Raw genomic sequence first — 15,487 nt, 5'->3', positions numbered from 1 at the left:
TCAGGGCCTGGTATCCTCTACTGCTTACATTTCTGCACAACAGCAGGGCAGGAGCCTCCTTTCAAATGAAGTTTTTATCCTCCTCAGGGTTTCTGTAGTAGTAATTACTGAGACCCATATGGAAAAAATGCTCACACACTGTGAGAAGAGTCAGTCATGGAGTCCAGTCCAAGGGTTGGTGTTGGGAACCAGCTTCTTTAATGTTTTTTGAGTTTACAGAGTGATGAAGGCAATGCCTGAGATGAATGAAGAACTCTTATTCAGGAAACTCTACAATATGAGAATGTGGGGTATTCACTTTTCAGGTAGGGTCATCTCAAAACATGGAATAAACATGGAATACTGTAATTACTTCTGCCAATTTCTTGCCCCCCTCAGAAGGCACCAGCAGGTGTAAGAGCCATAATGAGGGATGCAGGACTCCAGGCAGCTCTTCAAAATGCTGTGTATTACATCTGAGATTTATTATAGCAGTCCAGGGTCATGGGCAACTGAGCCTGTGCCTACAGCCGTCAGCTCCAGCTGCAATCAGGCCTGGAGACCCTTTTATTTTGGTTACAATGCATTATATACTTTTCTTTGCTGAGCATCTTAGTACAGAAGAACCAATCTATACCTTAACTTTTACCTATAGCCTATCATAACTACTGTAATTACCACATTCATGTTACTATTCTCCAATCACTAAAAGTTAGTACATTACAGTTTGAGCTAGAACAGTTTTCTTGCAGTGGAAAATTCTGAGACTTTTTTTCTGCTTGCAATATTGCCAGACTTGTTTGCCTGTGCTGTCTTTCTGCTTGGTAAAAACATCTTCTTGTTTGGAGTGGGTTTATCCTTTGCTCTAAGTCATAAAAATCCCTTCAAACTAACATATCCTTTATCTTCTTAGTTATCCAGTAAGACTGGCTCAGCAATTCTTTTCTGTATCAAAACTTGCTTCCATCTCTGTTTCATTCTCAGGTTCTACATTCAGAAATCTTTCTGCCAGGCGTACATATCTGTGAGGCTTTCTTGTCAAACTTTCATCCTTCCCAACAAGCAGGCTCAAAAAAGATTAAGAAAATTCATGGGCAGCATTTCCATAAATAGACACTAGAGGGAACAGGAACTTTCTGATCTTCCTAATCCAGTGATTTTGGGTGCTGTGGTGCATGGGGGTCGAGGGCTGTGTGCTGACCAGGCTGGCAGCATCTCCTGCTGCAGTTGTTGGAGATAGACCTTTGGGCTAGATGGGTCATCTCTCACTGTATAAATTACCACTTGCTCTAATGAAATTTCAAGTTCAGTTCTCTTAAGACCCATTTTGGCTTATTTACACTGGAAAAATCTTTCTTTTAAGAAAGATTTCTCCTGAATCCTGTCCATTTAATATCCAATAGTATCATCTGGTATAGTCTTCAGGTAAAGAAGGAAAATTATTATTCTGGGTATTCAGTATGTATCTTGTTTTTTTCCCAATAGCACACAAAAAATACTAGAGTAGATTAAAGAATCCTGTTTGAAGAAGTCTTGACTCTGAAAACCAATGATATCCCATCTTTTGTCATGATCTGGTTCCCAAATAAAGATTTCAAATACAGATTTACCATCTGTCCCCATGATGCATACAAAACAGGGTATATGCCATTGAATTTTTCAGAGGCAGTTTCAGGATGGATGATAAAAAGAAACACAATCTCTCTTAAGAGAGGTGGATCATTATTTTATTAATCCAGTGCAGGAATTTAAAAGTGCAGGTCTAATATAATTGTAGTGATTCGCATAACAGTTCAGTTCCTGTCAACATTCAGCTTCTGCTAGGCTGGTATTAAAGACCCTTGGGGGAATGTCAGGTGCTATATTTTTAATGCTGCATCTTGTAAATCTAGCTAATTAGAAGAGTAAATTTCTTTAGCTGACCTCATATTGAATCTTTGGAACATGGAATAAATCACAGCTCAGGTGAGACTTAACTAGTGACATCTAGTGTATTGGAGATTTGTGCATAAGAGCATAAATTCTCCTGCTGGGTAAAATAACATAACAATAATGTTGCTTCCCAAAAGCTTGTGTTGATATCAAAGTCTCCCTGGACATTCAGCTATCAATATGAAACCTTTAATTGAAAGGAAAAGTGGGGAAGTAAGAGCCACACACACATTTATCTGACAAATCTCCCTGTGCTTTGCCCCCAGGCCATTCAGCTGAGTCGGGATGGACAGTATCTGCTCACAGGTGGAGACAACGGGGTTGTCATGGTCTGGCAGGTGTGGGACCTCAAACGGCTCTTTGCTTACCCAGGCTGCGATGCTGGGATCCGATCCATGGCCCTGTCCTATGACCAAAGGTGAGACCAAGTCTGGTCTGAACTAGAGTATTGGGGAATACATATTTACAATTCAGTTGCATTTTTGTTGTTGTTTTAATTGTGATTTTCTGTGGGTTACAGATCCTGGTGATTATCTTGAGAATTCTGTGCTGGCAAAAGTTGTTTTTTTTTTTTAACATGTTATATTTAGGGCAGATAATATTTTTCAGGATTTCAGCTCTTTGGAGAGTGAAGAGAGATCCAAGAAATCTTTCTTTGGCAGACTTTCAAGATAGGCTGAGTTATTGGTTTGCACCAATGTACAGTGTGGGTCACATGGAGGTGGAAGGTTACATGTGTGCTTTCATCTCTCTTCTTTCCCTTACAAGATGAATCACATTGCTAATTCCAGACTTTCATGTTAAAAATAGAACAGTTGGAATAGGTGCACAAGAAGATTCCCTCCACACATCCAAAGCAAAGTGTCATTCTCAGTTCTAGAACAGTTATTTTATCCACATACAGCGTGACCCTTTTTGAACAATCCTCCTGCTGAATGTGACCAGTTAAAATTTTTACTGCAGTTTCACATTGTGTTTTCCAATGCAGCTGTACTTGACAACACTTCAGTGCTTTTATCACAAAAATATTGTTTGTTTATAAGATGGATGTTTCCCATTTCATCTGTACACCTTTAGCTTTCAGGCTAGGATTTTATTTGCTGTGGTGTATTTACTAAATGGTATTTCTGTGTACTTTTGAAGCAGATTTGTCTCCTAAATCCCTTATGGATGCCTACATTATGCAGTAAAGCATGTTGTTGAGGCTCTTAGCCTTACACTTACTGAAATCCATACTAAATGTTTTTAAAAATTTTATCTGTGTTTCTAAAACTTACACAAAATGAACTTTAAAAACTCCAAACCAGTAAAACCTGTGAACTTCAATGAAACACTGGACAGCTTCTTCAGAAACATAATTAAAGAATATTGGCATTTTGGATAAAGTAGTTTTCTGTTAAAAAAAAGCCCTTGTTGTTCCATGTATTACATTGTTAAATGTAATCAAAAACTGTTGAATTTTAGACCTTGTAAATTTTGCATTTAGAGAATCTTTAATTAATGTCATGTTAATGAACTGAAATTTAATATGGACATAGAGAAATTTATCCATGCTCTCAACTTAAGAACCTATGCACTGTGGGTTGGAAGACAAGGAAGAGATTTACTCAGAGTATTTTACTGAGTAATTACTGATTAATTACAGGTAATTACTGTTTGTACTGTTGACATGAAATAGGTGATCCTACCAAAATGCAATGTTTTGATGATCTCATACTTAATCTTCGTTTTGAAGAAAATACTTTTTTACTCTGAATTTTTTAATTCTAAGGCTTTATTCCCCCAAAATGCCAGGATTTTATACATCCTTATAGTTCTAATTTTTGTAATGAGACTGTAGGGAAAATGATCCAGAGACTGATTGTGTGCTGTGTCAGGGTCACGGCTTTTCAAACACATCTAAATGATCTCCAGTAGCAGGCCAAGGGTAAGGAATTCAGAAAGAAAGAGTGTCTCAGTGGGAAAGCCCAGGGATTGCTTTCAGGAGTTTCCAAAACAAGGAAAGACTTCAGTTTTAGTATTTCCAACTGAAGGCTTGTGCCCACGCCCAATTCCTTCATGTAGATGTGCTTAAACTGGGGGAGTTGAAACTGAAATGGACGCTCCTCCTGGCCTTCCTTCCCTTTGCTGCTACACCAGGGCTTCATACCCTCTCCAATACCCCCCCAAACACCAGCCAAGAAGTAATCCTGGGGAATCCCAAGTGGCCTTGCAGGACAGGAATGCTGGTGAGCAGTTCTGTTGTCCAGCTCTCAGGTGTAACTTTAGGCTGACCACATGTGCATTGTGTGTTTTCTGACTGGTGAATCTGCTTCCCTCAGGTGTATAATGACTGGAATGGCGTCCGGGAGCATCGTGGTTTTTTACAATGATTTCAATCGCTGGCACCATGAGTACCAAACCAGGTACTGACCTTCCCAGAGGCCGGGACAAGCACTGACAGGAGCAGCTGTGGCCAGGGGGGAGCTGCACACAGCACCACCTCCCTCGGGGTCGAGCCGCCGCACGGCTCCTTATAAATACTTCTATTACATCTGAATGTAACTTAAATTTGCTGGAAGAAGCAACCTATTTTTTAAAGTTAATTGCTATTTTTGTAGACCTCGCTTGACTTTTTTGGGGGAAGGGCAAAGAAGCAGAAAACCAGCTGCTGGGTTCTGTAGTTAAAAAAATCTATATTTTTAGTCACAATGAGAAGTCTATTTTGATCCCTGTATGTAAACAAAACCTAAAGCAAACATGGTTAAAACTCACATTCTAGCTATATTATGAAGAAACAAATGTTCCATCTGAAGCTTTATCTATAACCTTGAGGAAAATATGATTTTAACATAACGGAAATTAATTATGGTATTGGGGGAATTTTAATCTGTGCTATCCGTACCACACTTTGTCTCGTACGTTTCTAAATGATTGTACTACATCAGCACTGAAGTTTCCTGGGAATCAAGGGGTAATATTTAAATTATGGTTAATGTAATTTTAAACTTTGCAAATCATTTCCATCAATGTTACTCTTCAAGCATGTTTCTAGGCCTAGACAATTAGTTCTTTTTTGGTTGTATGTTTAGTACAGTTACGAGAGAAATCGGCAACGGAGTTTGTGTTACATCAAGTGTGAATCCTTTTTAGTTTCTACCTGGCATCTCCTTCAAAGCACACCAAAATGTGGATTGTTCCTCCAAATCAGAAAGGCTCGTTTTGAAGGCTTCAAACCAGAAGCCCACAGAGGCAGGTGTTTTAGGTGTTTTTTAGCAGGGGCAAGCTCCAAAGCACATTGCTGCTGGTTGACTGTGAGAGCAGGGAGGCAGCAGGAGCTTGCTGGTGCACAGCCCCTATACAGCAGCAGAAGCACAAGATTTGCAGGCCACTTTTTCTTTCTTTTTTGTCAGAATGTGCCCCTGCAATACTGTAGCACGTCATATTCCTTTTCTGCCTATAGCAACGTCTTTCGTATTTTGGTACCACCAAATCCAGTCTGATCCTGCCTAGTCATATTAAATTACCTCTTTCTTTTAGGAAATGAAAAATAATTTATACTGAGGAACAGTAAGTTATTTTGGTGTTGCACAAATCTACTTTTCTACAAGATTGCTGTGCAGAACTCTGTGAAAATATTTGTGAAAAGAACTGTTATTGTTTTGTAAGTCTGTATTGCATAAAATCTCCTTTGTATGTTGTGATCTCTGAGTTGAAATTTACATTCCATATCTGTATTGATACATACATTTCTCTAGCTGCCTACTAGAGCAGTTCTTGGTTTTTCTAAGCATTTAACTACTCTCTCTTTCAGTAAAGATTTCGAATGAGAAAATTCAGTTTGAGTGAATAAATTAAATAAAATTACATTTGTAATTGAGACCTTCAGTGGAGTACTGGGTTCTTGTGATTCAGGATATGTTCCTAACAGAGGAAAGGAGTGCCATGGCTGATGTATTTAATGTACTTCTGGTGTGTAGGAAGTGGTGTTTTCTGTGCTTTCTGCATATTCATACTGGGGTGGTTGTGGTGTATCGGTAGTTACATTTTCATGTTTTGTGTAGCACAAGGATGATGGGATTAAGCAAAGGCTGTAGTGGGTTGTGTCTGTGGGAAGTGCTTCGTCCACTGAGCTCCGTGTACTGAACATTTGTTATGCAAAACTTGTATCTGACATTTCCTGAAGCTCAACAACATCCACAGCCTTGTATCAGCAGAGTTTGAGGGGAAATTGGAATGGTCTTGAACTTAAATTTGAGTTTGTCTCAAGCCAGGGGTGGTTTTCCTAGCCTGGGTGGAGGGAAAACAAACAAGAAAAAGGTGTATTTTGCCAAATGGAAATCCTGAGTGTCTTCTCTTTATGAGGAAACATTTAATTATTGATAGAAATAATAGCTCCTGATCTTGGAGCCAAAATATTTCACGGGGAATTGATTTGGTAGGTTGCTTGTTTTAGAAAGGGCTCTACTGGATCAGGAAATGCTTTCCCAAAGTGGAAGCACAGCTGTACCTGTGTGTGCCTCCCTGAGTTGCCCCTAACCCTCCTTGGGAAGCAGCAGCTGCTGCAGTGTGGTGTTTTGCCTTTGGAGTGCTGCAACCTTTCTGTGGGAAAGGACATCACCTTCTCCTCCGTGAGCAGGCCTGCGAAGGCACCTCTGTTCTGGACTTCTCTGGTGAGTAGGACATCCCCTCCTTCCACAGGTGAACCCAAATACCTTGAACACCACCCTGGGGCCCAGGTGTGCACTTGGGATCTCAGCTTTGGCTGAAGTAGTCCCACCTCATGCTGTTTGTGATGAGATGGAAAACAGGGTTAAGTTTCCAGCTACTCAGAACATTTTTTATGTGACAGTCTGGCCTTTCTTTTCCTCTGGTGAGTTCAAACAGAGCTGCTGCCAGCTGTGGTTATGGGAAGTGCTCTGCAGCAGTACTGCTTGGTTAGGATGTGCAGTGCTTGGCAAATGTAGCTTGAAATCCCTTATATTTTCTATCAGTAAATTGCTGATGGAAATGCTGTAGGATCTGGCAAGAGAAGATGGGGTGGTCAGAGTGGGGGTTTCTCTGAAGGAAGTTTGTGCTGTGGTGCTACTGCAGGCAGAGGTAAATGAATGCTCAGAATTGAGAATATTTCTGCAGTTCTTGGCTGTGTTGTGCTGTCTAAACTTGAAGGCAAGCTGGGTACGTATCTGTTATTGTTTCTTGCCCTGATGTCCTCTTGGCAGTCCCTCACTTCTCTGCACCACTTTGTTCCTGTTAAACATCCCAAAGAGCTGATCTGATACCAAGGTAATGGGAACTGAATTTTATTGCAGCTTTAGTCAGGACATGGTTGTTTTTAGTTGTATTGAATAAGAATGGCCTTGGTAAGTTGACTATCTAGATTGTAGTTTTTCCACTCTTATGTCCTAAATTTCATATTCATAGAGATTTCAGTGTGCTTGTGGTATGGCATGCTTCTTTTTTCTTTCTCCCAGAATAATTCAAGGGGAATAATAGATCACTATATTGTTTTTGAGAAACTGGGTTTATCCTCATTAAATAGAACCAGAGATGGGCCATTCTGAGAGTGCTGCTCTAAAGCAGTGAGACCTCTCCCATACAGGGTTAGGATGTTTGTGTAACACTTGAAAGGGGTCACTTGCATGGATTTACCATATGATACATCATTAGATGAAATCCAAAATAGTTTACTTTTATGCAGAACCAACCTAAGATCTTCAGTAAACTAATGCAGTTAATGATGCATCACAATTTAAAGCTGTTCTTTAAAAGCTCTGGACAAAAAAAAGTCAGAAATGGTTTTAGGAAATGTAGGAAATATGGCTACTTTTTTTTTTTTGGAAATTAATTGAGGTAATAGTGGAAAGCGTAATCCTGAAACCTGAGAGATGTGTGTACTTAGTAAAATCTGAAATTGCACACAACTTTGCCCCTAGATCAGACATTGTGGTGTGTGCTTTGGAAATGATGTTGCATTGTGTGGGAATAGACAAAAAGGGGTTCCAAAAATGTGGTATTTGCTAAATGGACAACATTTGATAAATGATAATTTACTATATTTTTTTCTTCAAGTTATTATAGTATTTTTCTTGCTGCTGTGTGAGCTCTGAGTTACAAAATGTTGTAGGCACAGCTCAGTCTGGTTGTATAGTGACTTTGGTGCTATCACCAATAGCAATGTCCAGTAACAGAAATTACTTTGTACCTTGCTCTCCCATTTTGCCTTGCTTATTCTGTGTGCAAGGGATGCTTTTTTCAAGCCTCTGTAGCTACACAAACCAAAATCTGACCATTTGAAACAAAGCAAGTAGTGTAATTCAAGCAGTGTTTAAACATTCAGCATTTAAATGCTCTAAATATCAGTTTTTCCTGTTAATTGGCAATTCTCTCACCTTTTATTCTGGGGAGGAGGGAACAGTTTGTGGTACTTCTTTGAAACCTGCACTTTGCATGATTCACACTCATGGCTTCCTGTTTCCAAAGGAAACAAAGGCACTTAAAAGTCAAATACTTTTTGGGGAAAAAAAACAAAATACAAAAACAAGAAAAGAAGCAACACCTTCCTAGTGGATAGTTGCATGGCTGCTTGCAGCTACCACTCCCTGCCCTGGAATTTTTTTTTTTTCATAATGCTAATTTAGTTTAAAAAGAAAACAAAAGTCTTGCTAGAGTGAATTCCCCTGACAGAAAAGTTCAACTAAATACCTACTTCTGTGCTTTAGACATTGAAGCTGACTGCAAGTAGGAGGGTTTCATCTGCTTGTCTTTTTTCATCAGTTTTACTTAACAAGCATTTTGGGTCGGTTGCTAGTTTTGTGCTTTTCTGCTGCTTTCCAATTGCTTTTAGATGTAGCTTGAAAGAAAGAATGAGCAAACGCAAAATATAGTTTCCCATTTAAAAACTGATAAAGCCAAAGATGATTGATAAATACATATATTTATGTAAAAGTGAAAGAATCAGTATCAGTATAGCTATCAAACTATAATAATTAGACCAGTGACCACTGGGAAGAAGAAAGATGTGAAAACCAGGGTTAAATTACTGGCCCATAAATATTCTTGTCAAATAGCTACTAAGAATGAGTCAATACTTGGTAAAACTAATACCATAAAGTAGCATCTGCATTAATGTATTTTGAGAATTTTAAATATTTTTTTTTTTGTTCCAGAAGGGGGTAATTGTCTGCAAGGGTAAATATTGATGGGAATCAATCAGTGGATGTAGTGTTGGGCTGATCTATGGCAGGAGAGGATTCAGTCCTGGGACTTTAAATCTAGAAATGCAGGAATGGCTCATTGGACTTTTGTGAACAACTACTCACTTTCAAAGGACCTAGAAAGATTAGGGTATTTAAAAAAAAAATTAATAATTATTTTTTTAAATGTAGGCATGGTAGCAGTAGAGCTGTCACTATGGAGTGTTTGTAACAGTTCTTTCTAAAAAACGTGTAACTTGTTTTCAGTTTCTATAATAGTTTCTTTCCCTTTGTAACAGGAAAAAAAATTGTGAACCAGAACTATTTTTGCCTTCTTCCAGCAGCAGCCAGTGGTTCTACAACAAGAGAAGGACAAAATGAAAGTGCAGCAGGTAAACAACCAAATGTGATGCTTAGGCGGCTTCATTAAGTGTTTTAGTGTTAAGCAACACATCTTTATTTTATTTTTATGTTAAAGTGTGGTATCTCCTGCACCTATGCACAGACCGAACTTTTGTGGAAGTATTTAAGGCATGGAGTAGTGCTATAATGTTGCTAAGTTTACACAAAGAGTTGGGGACTTTCCCAGCTATCCTGTTTTTGTCTAAGCGTTAGCCATATGATTATATTTTCCAGCTGTCATCACCATTTTTAAATAGGCATTTTGGAACCTGCCTCTGCTCTGTGAATCAAAAAAGACTGTTTAGATGTTGATCAGTCATGAAGTTAGGGACATGAATTCAGAGTATGTCTCTTTACTTTCTTCTTCCATGAGACAAGGTAGCAGTTAGAGCTGGCAGCTGTTCACCAGGCAAGTGATGATCACTTCTGTTATAGATACATAATTATTTGTGCAACACAACTTGTTGGAAATCCTTGCCAATCCATGGCAGTTTTTTTTTTCTTCATAGCTGAATCCATCCTCTGAGAAAAAACAGAACTTAACCAGCATTCATTATTTGCTTGTTGCTCCCTCTCTGCTGATCTGTCTGTTCTGCTCTTTTGGAGGCTCCCTGTCTTTGCTGGGGGGGGTGGTTAGCCTGCTCCACCTGAAATTCCACATCCTTTCTTTGGCTGAGTCTGAGACTTGTTGCAGAAATCACCAGCCACACAGGCAGCCAGCTACAGACTCTCACCAGAATCTGAATCAGAAGTTTCTCTTATGATTAAGGTTGGAGTAATAGCTTCATCTTTTTGCACTGTACCAAAAACCAAATTATTTTACAGAAAGACTATTCCCATAACTCTTCAAGTATATTGAACTCACTCCAAGGAACCCACAACAAAGTTAATTAGCAAGGATTGGTTGTAGCCCAACCTTTTTATCATAATTTAAGACACGCCATGTTTTCCTACCTTTAATTCCATTTTCTTGCCAGGATGTTGCACATCTTTCAGCTGTCATGGCCTTAAGTTCTCACTTGGCACTTTCTGATCTTTAAGTGCTCTTCAAAAGGTAAAACAACCATGTTTAATCATGGCTTTCATAGGAAGCAATGAACTTTAAAATAATGAAGTTTATGGGAATCCCTCAAATTCATTCTATTAAATTTTTTTGGTAGGCATTTAATTGTTCAGTCTCTCCAGGGAGAATAAGACAAGTGTCACTGACAAAATAACTGAGCTCTCAAAGAAAGGAATGACTTTTTGTGTTCTGTTTTTTTTAATGAAGAAAGTTTATTGCAGGTCTTTCTTTTACAATTCTAGTAGAAAGTATAGCTAAGAGAAAAAATGAACTATGACCAATTCATAAGAACGAGCAAAGGAAAAGGATTAAGCCGAATACATACTCTATTGAACTAAGCATTATGGCAAAGAGAAAACCTCGTCTATTTTGTGACTGCAGATTAAGGAGAGCTGCTTCCCAATCCTGGTTTCCAGTGCCTGCACCAGGTCAATAGGGGGATAGCACTGACAAACCTCTGATGGCTATGCATGGCAGCTCCTCTATCAGCATGTCCTAGAATTAGGAGCTGCTCAGCTCATCATAGCTTGGATAACATGCAGCAGGCTTTCCCTTCACAGGCCCAAAGTAATTTTTTTTTTTTTAATCTAACAGGTAGTCTGACCCTGGAGAAAGATGTGGATGGGACACTTGTGGTTAGGATAAAAAATGGCAAAGCAAAAAGGCTTCCTTCACTCCAGTCTTCGTAACAAATAAACGTCCACTGCTCATGTTTACATCCCAAGTTACTTTATTTAAATTCATATTATCTAAACACTACCCTGCCTGCAAGTCAGATAACAGACTTGATGGAAAACAACCATCCTTCCCTCTCTATCTTCAAATGTTTGTCTCAGGATATTTTACAGTTAGTCCACTAAAAAATTCTTTGTGAAAATTTGCCTCTTCAAGTTTAGTAGAAACTTGGCTAAAAATAGAGGCATTGGAATAGAAGGCAAATAGAAATTTTCTTCCCTTGTCTGCCTCTCCCACTTTTCTGAAAATTCCCATCAGAAGAACAGAACAGGGCCTGCTGGTGGATGTGAGGCCAGGTAACTGTTCCCCTCCTCACTGCTCATATAAAAATATGGTTAGCTACACCATAAGTTAGTCTATCTAGAGCCCAAGGCTGTTTGAAATGGAGTTAATTATTGACACAGAGAACTTAAAAAACCACCTAACATTCCTGGAGTCTTTCCCCTACTGCTCTTCCCAAGATGTGGTTCGTTCACCCCCTGTGAGACAGAGGATCAGACCTGGCTGGGGCTTGCTATGAGAGGTGCTCACAAACTGAAAACAGTCATGGGAAATGAAGAAAACTGTGGCCAGAGTGTGGGGAGCTTCAGTTGGATTTGTTTTCCCCAGTCCTACGCACCAGGCTGATCCCCAGCAAGCTCGGGAGGAGGCAGCGTGGGGGACCGGAGTGGCTCAGGAGCAGCAGGGAGGAGGGGCTCGGACCCAGCCACACGAGGATCAGCAGCTGCAGCAGCAATTGCAGAAATTTTCTCCATTCCAGCTCTACCAGAGTCCTGACAGCGCTTGCTGCAGAAAATCTGACTCTCTTTATCTAGAGCTGTGTTCTACAAACAAACAAAACAAACCCAAGGCAAAACATGAAACAACACTTAAATACAGGCTTGTCTTAAGGGTTAAAACAATCTACAAGACATGAACTGCATGCAATACAGCCAGGATGAAAAAGGAGAAATAACATTAGAAATTTTTTATATAATGAATTGTATAATTTTTGTGATGCTGACTTTAGGAAATGTAAGGAAAACTTCTCTTCCAGATGGATGCTTGCCATGACATTGCAGGTTTAAAATTTTTGTCTTGCAAGTCTGATGTGGAAAAAAAGATGGCATGAGTGGTTGTGATAGAGAAGGAACTTGTCATAGTAACTATTAGCAAAATTTATGTACCTGTTTTTGCAGACACAAGGAATCAGGTGATGCTTACTGAGAACTCAGTGGTACAATTCTGTAACAAACCACATTGTACAGAAGAGGAGCCCCTGGGGAAGGTGACATAACATTTTTTTCTTTTTTCAAAAAAAGGGCCTGCTTTTCTGCTTAGTGGTGAGAGTAGGAAAATGACCTCACATGGTTGCAAAAAGGCATAATTTCTGAATTCTGTACTTAAAAATGAGTTTACAGGAGAAGGAGCAACAGGTTGGAATGAAAACTCAGAATTCCATGGTGAATAGGTCGATTATCTGGAGTATGTGGTACATCTGCTGAAGACAACAATTTCCATACCCTCAAAAATATGTGCTAATTGTAAAGGTCAGGTACTTTGCCTTTTCCTCAAAAATTTAATCTTTTGATTTGACTTACTTTACTAATGTGAAAATTTATGTGTTTTTAGTTGGGTTTGACTAATACACTATTCACTGAAGTATTTAATACTGAAATAACTTTCTGAGACAAGTCAAATTTAGCAGGGTTCATTTTTTTTCAGATGTGTTTATTGTATCAAAGTCATCAAGGACAGCAGATACAAGGTACTTACCCTCTTTTTTGTTGTTGTTTTGTTGGTTTTTTTTAAACTCAAGTTATATCACTAGCCTCCCTACATAGAGAGGTACAAGGAGAAAATTCCATAGTCCACAGCTGAGTTTCTGCTACTGACAATCAACACTGCAAAGGGAGCATGCAAGGAAAGGAGCAGCTGAATTGGGTCTGATCTTTTGAGATTAGTGATGGTCTACAGGAGTTTTATCATTATCAAGGCACCATTGCATTGCCTTTTTTCTTACTGGAAAAGGTTGTAAATAGGGGTTTCTGCTATTTCAGTGGCAGGTAAAGTTATTTAAAAGGGGAAGGACATGCTTTCAGTTCATGCTGACAGTGATTTTCTCCTGTGCTGTCCTCATAGCAGCCATACAGTTCTATGTAATGGAGTTCAGGGTTTTCTTTTCAGTTTTACTGTTGCTAAGCAAGAATGTTTTTTATTTATCTAGGACTGATTATCACTTGTCTGTCTCTAAAAGAAGTGTCAATTTTAAATAGAAACAATGTTTAGTTTTTTGCTTCTGTCTTCAAAAGGTTCTCATCTTTTTCTAGCTGTTTTTAGATACAAGATGGATATAGACATGCAGAAAGTGACTGCCAGGAGAATAAACCAAGACATGTCTGAGGAAGTAAAAGATTGTTGTATTGGTGTTTGCTTAGCCTATTTCAGATACGCATCACTCAAGACGGAACTATTTTTTCCTAAGTGTTTAAAAGGTGTTCCTTTGCTGGTTTGGTGTGGCTGTACAGCTTTTTCCACTTCAGACTGGCTTAGTTATTTCTCCTTTCTTGTTACAAATGGAGACCATGTACTTTTTGTGCAGCAGAACAAAGCATCGCCGTTAGTACGTACCATTGCCTTGGACCTACTCAGAGGAAAGCAATGCAGGCATTGGGAAAGGAGGAAAAAAGGAAGAAAGCAAGGGACAGAAACTAGACTTACTTTAAGCAGAACTAACACAATTGCAACAAATTTAGATTTACAGAACATTTCTTAATTGACCAAAAAAAAATCAGTAATGAATTAAGAGCAACATGCTTTTGGGGGCAGCAGGAGCCTCCTGTGCAAGGACACTGAACTGGGGATGTGCAGTTTTACTTATCTGCCACAGGATGGTATTATCTGCATGGGCCAGGTGACAGTGTTGGAATGAGGTGATGCTAAAGGGGCTCCAGGGAATGTGCAGGTGGACTGAGAGAGCAATGCACTGCAATACACAGTGAGAGTCACAAAGTGTGCTTGTCTGAAGCTGAATGTTGGTAAGCAATGAGTGCTGGAGCAAGTGAAGAACTTCTGAACACAAAGGTAACTAAATTTCAATGCTCAAGGTAAACCAGGGCAAGAATAACAAATTGGGGGCTTAATCCTCATTAGATCACAGTGTTTTGAGCAAGACTTTACTTTTCCTTTCAGCATTAACTGGGAGCTGCATTCAGCAATTAATAATTATGCATTTACATCCTTCCATACCTGTTAGAAGGAAATAAAGCAGGAAAAGGTAAAATGAGGTGAACTTTCCTGGCTGAAGGAGTGTCAGTAGCTAACAGAAAAAACTCACACCAATAGGAAGCCAAAGCTACGCTGTGTCAGAGATCTGAGACAGGCTTAAGTGGCATGCAAGTTGGAGAGGGGCTGAGAGTTAGAATTAAAATTGCTCTTATTACATAAAGTGCATTTTATACCAGTTTTCAGCTTCAGGCTTATCCATAGTCTCAACAGTATAAAGAATGAAGCTCTGAAGTCCCTCTCAAACTGTCAAGTCAAACTGTCAAATGAAATGTAGACAAGAGCATGAACCTGAAATCCATTTCCTGACTTATTTTTATGTTATCGCTTTTCCTACATTTAAATTCTTTGCCTATTTAACTCGCATAAATGTATTTGCAAAGACAGAGATGTAGGCAGAAACATTTTATTTAAATTTACTGGTTCTCAGATGATTAAAACAATTATTCTTGTTAACATAAGTGGTCTGGCCTTTGAAAGTAATTAATACTAATGGGAGGGTGAGGGTGGAAGTCCCTGTTATGTTACCATGGATGGTTTTACTTTCTTTAAATTACTGAAGATAGATTTTGTGTGCAGTGTCCATCCTTGCATCAGACAAGGATGGGCCCTGGTAAGATCAGGAAGGAAGGAAGTTTCTGGAATGGAGCCTGGTTTCCTAGCAGAGGTAGTATTGAACAACACTATGCTCAAGATGAAGCAATACTTGGTCAGGCACAGAGGTAGACCCTACTTAACTAGGTGGGCAGTAAGATAGAAAAACTCTCTGTTTTTATAATGAAAGATTTCAAATTGTTAATAAGCTTCATTTTAACATACACCTACTTAGTGTTCACATGGTTCTGTTTGAAAGCTCATTTTTATCTCTTGGGCAGCACACTGTGATAGACTTGGTTGCTCTCAAGCAATGATGAGACAATCTACATTAAACATCAAT

At 39.1% G+C, this 15,487-nt stretch overlaps 2 protein-coding genes across 12 annotated transcripts in view; one reads left to right on the top strand and one right to left on the bottom strand.

Annotated features, from left to right (window-relative positions):
* Positions 1-5,767, top strand: part of LRBA (LPS responsive beige-like anchor protein) — a 367,939-nt gene extending 362,172 nt beyond the window's left edge. For all 6 annotated transcript variants that reach the window (XM_030947121.1, XM_030947122.1, XM_030947120.1 and 3 more), the window contains 2 exons: positions 2,178-2,329; positions 4,233-5,767. In XM_030947121.1, coding sequence (XP_030802981.1) covers positions 2,178-2,329; positions 4,233-4,323 — 243 coding nt within the window. In that variant the 3' untranslated portion in view covers positions 4,324-5,767. The remainder of the gene's footprint in view (positions 1-2,177; positions 2,330-4,232) is intronic.
* Positions 5,768-10,710: 4,943 nt separating this feature from the next.
* Positions 10,711-15,487, bottom strand: part of DCLK2 (doublecortin like kinase 2) — an 80,162-nt gene continuing 75,385 nt past the window's right edge. For 2 of the 6 annotated variants that reach the window (XR_004060665.1, XR_004060666.1), the window contains 2 exons: positions 14,727-14,809; positions 11,976-12,110 (listed from right to left, as the gene is read on the bottom strand). Coding sequence is in view for 4 of the 6 variants with exons in the window: in XM_030946899.1 (XP_030802759.1) it covers positions 11,898-12,110 (213 nt within the window). In the remaining 2 variants the exon portion in view is untranslated. The other 4 variants (XM_030946899.1, XM_030946900.1, XM_030946901.1 and 1 more) reach the window with 3 other exon arrangements.

This window comes from Camarhynchus parvulus, chromosome 4 (genome assembly GCF_901933205.1).
Source record: "Camarhynchus parvulus chromosome 4, STF_HiC, whole genome shotgun sequence".
Taxonomy (NCBI): Eukaryota; Metazoa; Chordata; class Aves; order Passeriformes; family Thraupidae; genus Camarhynchus; species Camarhynchus parvulus.
This window is presented reverse-complemented; position numbering and strand designations above follow the sequence as displayed.